The sequence below is a fragment of the Phaseolus vulgaris genome, chromosome 5 (assembly GCF_051622355.1).
Source record: "Phaseolus vulgaris cultivar YP4 chromosome 5, ASM5162235v1, whole genome shotgun sequence".
In the NCBI taxonomy this organism is placed as follows: domain Eukaryota; kingdom Viridiplantae; phylum Streptophyta; class Magnoliopsida; order Fabales; family Fabaceae; genus Phaseolus; species Phaseolus vulgaris.
In genome coordinates this window covers 4,126,819-4,135,640 of record NC_143502.1, presented here as the reverse complement: position 1 = coordinate 4,135,640, position 8,822 = coordinate 4,126,819, and the positions used below count along the sequence as shown (strand labels likewise).

The 8,822-nt window shown below is 36.1% G+C and overlaps 1 protein-coding gene across 2 annotated transcripts; it reads right to left on the bottom strand.

The window, feature by feature from the left end:
* Positions 1 to 829: 829 nt before the first annotated feature.
* On the bottom strand, positions 830 to 8,822 carry LOC137834904 (proline-rich family protein). 2 transcript variants are annotated; one of them, XM_068643133.2, is made up of 7 exons: positions 8,249 to 8,822; positions 7,949 to 8,004; positions 7,807 to 7,852; positions 6,987 to 7,064; positions 3,417 to 3,530; positions 3,108 to 3,187; positions 830 to 1,344 (listed from the first exon to the last, which is right to left on the bottom strand). In XM_068643133.2, the coding sequence occupies exons 1-7, from the start codon at positions 8,624 to 8,626 to the stop codon at positions 1,239 to 1,241; spliced, it is 858 nt and encodes a 285-aa protein (XP_068499234.1). In that variant the 5' UTR covers positions 8,627 to 8,822; the 3' UTR covers positions 830 to 1,238. The 2 variants fall into 2 exon arrangements, with proteins under 2 accessions (XP_068499234.1, XP_068499236.1); XM_068643135.2 differs by lacking the exon at positions 3,108 to 3,187 and having other exon boundaries at positions 996 to 1,344; positions 8,249 to 8,816.

Below are 8,822 nucleotides of genomic sequence, written 5' to 3'. Positions count from 1 at the left end.
TATTCTGGAACATTAATATTACTACTTCAGAATGTGCTTTTTCGAAGTCAAAAATAACCTTCTAAGCAAATTTCTTTTAATAAATACTTTCTAGAATGTCGGAAACCTCTAATTTGAAATCGATGATCCAGAAAACCTGGTGCAGCCATTACAACAAACAAAAACTCCCATCATACTCATTCACAGCTTTTCCACTTACCAAAGGCTACCCAACTTTAAATCACCACCAAAACTCGTCGGAATGGTTGTATTTCAAACTACAATTATGGGATACAAAAACAAAAGCCTTTTCTATCTTATAATAGAATATCTCTAAATTACAATGGACTCTTTCTTCCTACGCTTTAGGATTCTCGACCTTTACCTCCAAAAATATGAAGTGGCTACTAAGTACTTAAACTCAAACCAACCTTACAAAAGTTTCACTTGCTCCCAAAAAATAATTTTCATAAGAATTCAACAATCCTTTCGGAAGTATCACTCCGAAAAGTCCTAAAACAAGTAAGAGAACGGAAAATCTTAACCTATACTTATAATTTGTGAGGTTGAAATTTTAAAAAAATATAAAAGGTTGGAATTAATAAAAAAAATATGGAGATGTAGGAAAATTTCACTACCAATTCATCCAAAGCCCAACATTGGGAAGCTCATTTTCTGTTTGTCCTATTTCGATAAAAAAAAATGTGAAAAGCATTATGCTTTTAACCAAACCATAAAATGCAAATATCTGATGGAAATTTAATCACTTAAATAATTTGAGACTTGGAGCCAGGCATTAAATGCTTATATTACATATCTGGCAACCGATTAATTAAGACTGTTTTTCGAATTAAAAGAATCCGGCTATTAAAATTATTTTTCTTCAAAAACAAGTTAATCCAAATGCATTATCTTCCAAAAAAAATAACTTATAATCTTCCTAGGAGATAGGGACAAGTCATACCTACCCTTAATAGGTTGGTCAAACTATCAGCCCACAAGAACAAACGGAGGTCTAAGCAGACAGTGACTTCTGAGTCATCGCTATTCATTCAACCTCTAACTATTGCAAATTTTCTGGTCAAAGACCACCCAAAGTAGAAATTGTGTAGAAAAGCTGAAAAATCTGTCCATTTTCAGTTAGTTTTATACATTTGCTACTATAAGGAATACGTTTTCAATGAACCACAAATACAATATTGAATCAAGTTCGGTCTGTTAGAGTCCTGCAAACCTTGATGTCTGTAAAGTCAGCAAGGTCAGTTCCCAGCAGCCGGGTCATTTCTACACTGTTCAGTGGCAGGAAGCAAAAGCCTAAGCCTACTTCTGTACTTTGTGATACGGTGTAACCGTTCTTCCCTTAATCTATGTGCAGCAAAAGGAAAGTAATAACATTGTTAATATTTTTATCTCACCCTAAAGCAAAGCATGGTATATCACAAAAAAGAAAAAGAAAAGAAAATAGTTCCATGCTATCCACAAATTGTAAGCCACATGATTGAACTACATTAAATAAGGAGACGTGATATCATTTGGATGGAAAATACCTCACCAATATTTCTCAATATTAAATATTGATTTTATCTCTTATTACTAGATTTCTTCTTCATTATAATATACATTAATTATCGTGTTTATCCAACACACGAAATTTATTATTTTCATTCTCGGGGTTGCTCTCTTCTGAACATGGTACATGAGTCGTATCATCCACCGGGACTTGTTTTATCACTCATCCTTTCAAACATGCAATCAGAATCTAACGAGAAGAAACCCAAATGTGTTTTGCCTATTCCCACTACTTATAAGAGTAAACTTTCTAGAAACCCATGTACGTTTTTCAATTTTTGTTTATTTCCTGCCATCATTATTCACTGCAATCGTAACAGTTCGCTATTATTATGAATGTTTTATTTATTTGCATATTATATCTTAGAAAATACCAAATCTCCTATATTTATTATATTGATTTTTTTTTCTTGATATAAATACAGCACTTGCATTGTCTCAAAAATACAAAATTTTAGTTTAATGTTTCTCTCTTTCCCAAAGTTTAACACTAATAATCCACTATTTACAATACACACATACGTATATATAAAGACTAGCATAACTTGGTACCAAAGTCATGCAAGGTGTAAGGGTCATTGTACCCAACCTTACCTTTGCATATGCAAAATAGTTGTTTCGTAGCTTGAACCCATGAGAAATTAGTTACCAAGGTGTGTGACTTTACCATTAAACCATGGCTTGCCCTCAAGTATAATAATGTGAAAGTGTATTATAATTTAAAAATAGAATAACTCGAGTATGTAATATCAATAATTTAGATACTTATCTTGTAGTATTGTGTCATTAATATCTTAACTCTATTTCATATTTGATAAAGATTATGGATAGAAAAACTATACAAGAGGGGGCTAAAAAAGAAACCAAAATCAGAGATTATTTCAAAATGCCCAGAACAAGCCATTGTGGATTTTAAAAACAACCAAAACACAAACAAAGTGATCTTAGAGACAAGGTTACAGAAAAGAAAAAGAAACAAGACAGAAATGTCGAAAATGGGGGAAAATGAAAAATTGAAACGACGGGTGCCATACAAAGAACAGCGAAGGGTTTGTGGAGTATGGGATAGGAAAGGTGTCACAAGTCAACTGAGTGGGATAAAAGAGGCTTCTCTTGAAAATAAGAGTTAATGGAAAAAACTAATGAAATAGATTTTTTGTACATTGGGATGTGCAACCTGACCTGCAAATTCTGGGTCTTCAACTTGTTAGAACATGACAATCTCCAAAGGCTAGCGCATTTCCCTATGGTCCGACACAGCTATCCTATGCTAAATAAAGCATTGGAAGCCACCCCCAACTCGTAGGATCCAACAATCTTACGAGTAATATCACAATTCTACAACCTTGTTGTCAACTTAGTCTTCCAATGTTCTGACAACAAATCATATGGACTCACAAATTCAAAAGGTGTTTGACCACAAATCTACTATATTGGGTTGTATGCTACAGTTTATAATGCATTATCAACTAGACATGTACTGTTCTTGCCACAACTCAAACATAGATGATGAATAAATAAACCAGAAGGTGAAAGGGAGGGCTACAAGTTAAACATACCGCAATTTAACCTTTTTGGCCCGTTTAATATGTCTCTTTAATAAATCTTGTGGTAACAAGTTCTCAACAGATTGTTCATTCTGAAAGCAAATATGATATGATTAATGGGATAGAAATCTTGACCTAGAATTGAAGTGAAAGAACAAAAATGTCAATAGAAACATCTGCTTGAGAGCAATACTATTCTGCAAAGCTTATGCAACAACACAACTTGTGTCAACAAAATAACTATTTTGGATGAAAATAAAGATTTCAGTTTCGCAAATTTGATTGCTTTAAAATAGGAAGTTAACTAGAAGAAAAGCTAACCTCTTCCGGCTCATCTTCAATTTTTTCATCTTCTTTCTTGTTTGATATATAACCAGCCACCATATATGCAGGCAATGGTTTAGGAAGTGCCTTAATTACATCTTTTTGTTGCGGCTGCCAATACAATGAAACATAAGATAAATAAATAAATAGCACATTGAAATAAATAAATGCATAAAATATTCATCTTCCAAAAGTAAGTCATTGATAGTAAAATCCAGTAAATTCCTGCATATTTGTCACACTATTTGTAACCAATTTTAAGACCACGGGTAAGCATACAAGTCATCCCCACTGTTAGAATATTGTAAGTATGTTAAAATCTCATAGATATAGTAATTGATGATATTAGGATCAATTGATGATATTGGGATCAATGAGATTGATTCGATATTTATGTTATTAGCCTAAACTAGGAAAACTCTGTAATTATGTTCGGTCCCTGTAAATTGATTATCTCTATTGTAGTCTAAACATAAGGATATGCCTTCTCGGTTTCTCTCTTCTCAATATGGTATCAAGAACCTAACAAGAAACGAAGCCTAATTTGTGTTTTGCCTATGGGCCCATTGCTCATAAGTTCAATTTAGAGAAACCATGTACTTTTTTCATTGTTCATTGTTTCATTGTTAACCACCGCTAGTGTAATTGTTCACCACCGCTAGTGTCATTGTTCACTGCGACAACTATGTGAGCTTTTTCCTGTTGACAACCACCCCAGGAACATCACCCTGTTGTGCAACGACCAACCCTGATAATCACTATTCCATTTGACAACTAACACACCCAAACGCTGCTCCTGATTTTTCACTTTCACCATGCATGATGACATATTTGGTGAGTTTTCTAGTAGATCATTTTGCGATCAGACTAACCCTATAGTTTTGGTTTTGGATTTGTGGTCCTTCCATTCTAACCCTATTTGGCTGGCTATTTTGTATTTGGCTAGTTATTTTGTGTTTCACTATTTTTCACAAACTATGACAACCACCCCTCGGTCGCTTGTCGTGCAACGACCAACCCCGATAATCACTACTCTATTTGACAACTCACGCACCCAAACCCTGCTCTTGATTTTTCACTGCCACCATGCATGGTATGGCATGTTTGGTGAGTTTTCCAATAGACCATTTTGCAATCAAACTGACCCTATAGTGTTGGTTTTGGATTTGTGGTCTTTCTTCCATTCCAACCTTGTTTGGCAAGCTATTTTGTATTTGGCTAGTTATTTTGTGTTTTGCTATTTTTCACCAACTATGACTCCCTGCTATCTACAAGTTTGATGGTATTAACGGATTCTTTGGGCCTTAGACATCAAACATTGCCTCAAGCCACATCACTACTAAAGAAATTGCAGCTGAAATTTATCAGCATAAGTGGAGTAAAATTGATGCCCAGTTGTGTATTCATCCTCTGGAAAACAAATTGATGCTCCCATGACACATGTCAACTGGTTTGGACATGCACCAAATTTATTTACACTAATGACCAAGGTTGTCAAACTCGCGAGTCTACGTAGACTCGTGAGAACTTCGTAAACTCGACTTGTAAACTCGCAAGAGTTTACTTTTCATATTAAAAAAAAATTAATAGTAAATAACTACATTTAGTCCTGAATGAACCCGCAATCACCGCAGCCACCGCACGAACCACCTGCAATATCCTTTGAACTGTTATACATGCTCCAATATCCTTTGAAGTCCCTGCTAGATGGTGTTTTAATCTATAAACCCCTCTTGTTAATACATTCTCACAATATTTATATTTTACGTTCCTTGTTTTCCCATCAATAGAAATACGATGTTTCCACACAGGATTCGCAAGCACAATCAAAAACAATAAAATGAAACAAGAGAGAGGAACAACGACAACGGAAGAAGAGAGAGGAACAACAACAACGAGCAACAGAAATCGCGACGGCGAGTGGCGAGCGCGACCTCGAACAACAACAAGCAACAAGCGATGCCAAGCGTGAGCGCAACCGCATGCAATGGCGAATAGGAGTAGCACTGAGAGCAATCTACGAAGAGAACAACCAACAGTGAGCACTATTCGAGAGGCGAGTGGTAGCGATTTATGTGGATGTGGTTCGTTTCAGAGTTGGTTTTTAGGGTTTTGATCTGATTTGCTGCCTACTGCCCCTAGCAAAAGAAGAAACATGTATTGGGCATTTAGAACATTAGGTAAGTTTTTTTTTAATCCCGAGTAACGGATCGTGACAGCCATCGATCCTTCGATCTACTTGCATACTTGCTCTAATCCGCACGGTTGATGATTCGCCATGCGAGTTAGCTCGCTCTCTTCTCCAAAATCGCTTAATTATACAAGTATGCGAGTATACTCACAATTTTCACAACATTATTGTTGACATATTGACCTTCGTTATCCATTTGAAGCGTTAGATCTTTCCTCTTGTTTTGCAAAGAACTAACCCCAAAAGGTTAGCTCAACCAATTGAAAAGAACAAGAGGGTTGGATAGAGCTTTAAATTGCGTTGAAAACGTTTTTGTAAGACACTTGTGAGGATCTAGGGGGATTGTCTACTAATTAAAAAAAACAATTTTTGAAAATTTTTCAAAAGACTTGTGAACATAACAGACACCATCTACTGCAACAATCTCAGTACTATGGCTCTTGCTCATAATCCTTCTTTGCATGCTCACACCAAACACATGGAACGTGACCTTTCTTTGTTCGAGAAAATACCCTTAGCAAACAACTTCAAGCACTACATATCCCTACAGCACATTAGTGTGCTTACATTCTCAAGAACGCCCTCTCCCCCAATAGGTTTGTTGTGTTGAGAACCTAGCTCCCTGTAGCTGATCCTGCTGTCTCCCCCACCCCTTCAGAGCTTGTGGAAGGTATTCTTTACTTTACTGTATTTGTCTACTTTCTCTATTAAGCCTTGGGCCCTTATCAGTCTTTGTGTTCAGATAGTCTATTGAACCTCTGTTTGATAGTTTATCTATATATAGTGGACTCTCTTTTTCTAAAGATGATTAAGATAAAATAATTCAATTACATTACTTAAATTCAGTTCCATTCTCTCTCTTACTCTTTGATTTTCAATAATGCAGAACCCACAGGAAAAGCATAAATGATTACAAACTTCTACTAAAAAACCATTCAATCATTTATCATTCCAAAGATGCTAAATGATAGAAGATATCATGCTTCTTCGTAGAATTAAGATCAATTAATTATTCTGATCAGCTTTTAAAAATCAAAATATTTCATTCAAATTCGACAGAAAAAACTTAACTGTAGTGAGAATCACTTATATTTAGTTTCAAATTAAATATTTGCTATACATGTGAAAAGTTACAACCAAAAATATTCATTCTCAAGTCAACCTTAGTTAAAATGGAAGTTGAATTAAAGTAAAAGTCCAGCAAAAGTTGACGTGGAATATGTAAATTATCAAAGTACACATACATGCATTTAGTATCATTTCTTTAACAACAAGACAGAATTACACGAGAATATTTTCCAGTCTTCATCACACGCTTGAAATCAGTAGCAGATTACAAATCTTAAAAAGGGGGAGTACAAATATATTATTCAAACCTGGCTTTCTTCATTTACACCATTTCGCAACCATGATCTACAAAGTGCATATAGAGAAGCATCCTCTGTTATTCTTACCTAAAAAATGAAATATAAAATAATTACCACAACTAAAAAAAGCTCCAGGGATAAAGCTAAGATATTAACATTAACTACTGCAGTAAAAATAACGAAAGTAAAGTAATCCTTGTATAGCTAGTAATATTATCAAATTTCAATAAACTACACAAGTAAATAGCCAATTCTATTATAGGTTAAGCTCTAAGGAAGAGAGAATGCTGAAACCATGTGTTTCTGAGATAGCTAAAACAAGTTGTATGAGAGAAAGCAGCCAATAATTTTAAATCTGAAGTTTCTAAGCCAAAGTTCTCTAATAAAGAATAGAGAATGAATTTGAGAGTAAATTTCCCTTTCTTAGAATCTCATTTATAATAACTTTGGAGACATATGTATGAGAGGGAACAGAAGAGAATATGAAAAGATATATCTAGGAACTAGTTTCCAAAGACGACTTTAATTCATAAAGAAATTAAAACAATAAAATCAGGATAAGTGTAGGACTTGTATCGATATGGTTAGAACTCACAAGCACATCATATGCTAGAGATGTAATGAAACTGTAAAAGATACTGTTGTAGGCAAAAGACAAAGTGCAGATTCCAATGTATTTAAAGAAGATTAAAAGCACCTACCTTTCTCAGAATGTAACTAAACACACATAATTTAATTTAACTACAACAAATCAATGGATTCATTATAAACAAAAATGTAAGACGTTTACATTGCAAAGGATGTAAACAAAAGAGAAAAAGAGACTCACTTTTCGATCTCTAACAACAATGTAGGTATCCTCTCTGATTTTTTCCCTGAGAAACCAATCAGAGATATCATCAATCCCAGCTCCATAACCAATAAAAAAACACAACAATATATACACCACGTGTTAATGAAAAAAAATTCACCTGGTACTCGAATCTTTACCGCCATTGATATCAGAAACCGCAGACCGAGACGCCGCCTAAAGCCAAACGAAAAGCAACCAAAAAAACAAAGGAACAATTAGAAATCCAGCATAATTTTATTACCACCAAAGATACACTTCAATTCAAACCAATTTGAATCCAATTATTACTATCATTTAACCAGGACAAAATCTGGAGCTCAAAAAAAAGGAAAAAACATAACCAACATTTATTCACTCTAATACACATCACTCGTTCACAAAATTCACAAAAACGCAAAGAGGGCTTCAGATTGGAAACCTTTTTAACGGGAGGCGATGCAGTGGGTGTGGCAGCAGCGTTACCCACGTGCCCGAACGGCACGTGAGGCAGTGGCCTGGTCACGTGCAAGGCATGACTGAGGTAATCCAAGTGCATGCCGCGATTCACGCCGTACACCATAGCCGGAGGCGCGAACGCGCCACCGGCGACCCCGTGGTCAACGGCGGGGTGGCCTCTGACGCCTTTGGGCGCGAACGGGTAGGCAAAGTGCGGTTCGTGGGGTTTGGCCGAGAGAGGGTTCGCTGGAGCGCGAATTGGAAGGGTTTGTTGATGCGGAGAGTAATGGTGGTGCGGCTGAGGGAGAGGCGACACAGGCCGCGATGCAGTGGTTGTAGCAGCGGCGGGATCGAGAGGCATGGTGATAGTGGTGGTGGCGGCGGTGGTGGTGGCGGCGGTGATCTTTGAAGAGTTGTGGGAGTGGATGGGAAAAGGAAGCTGCGAAGTGTGGCGGAAGTTTGGGTTTTTGTTTGGAGAGAGGAAAAAGGGAGGGAAAGGAAATTGTTAATTATTGTGGAAGAAAAGGGGAAAGAAAAATTAATAACAGCTCAGTTTC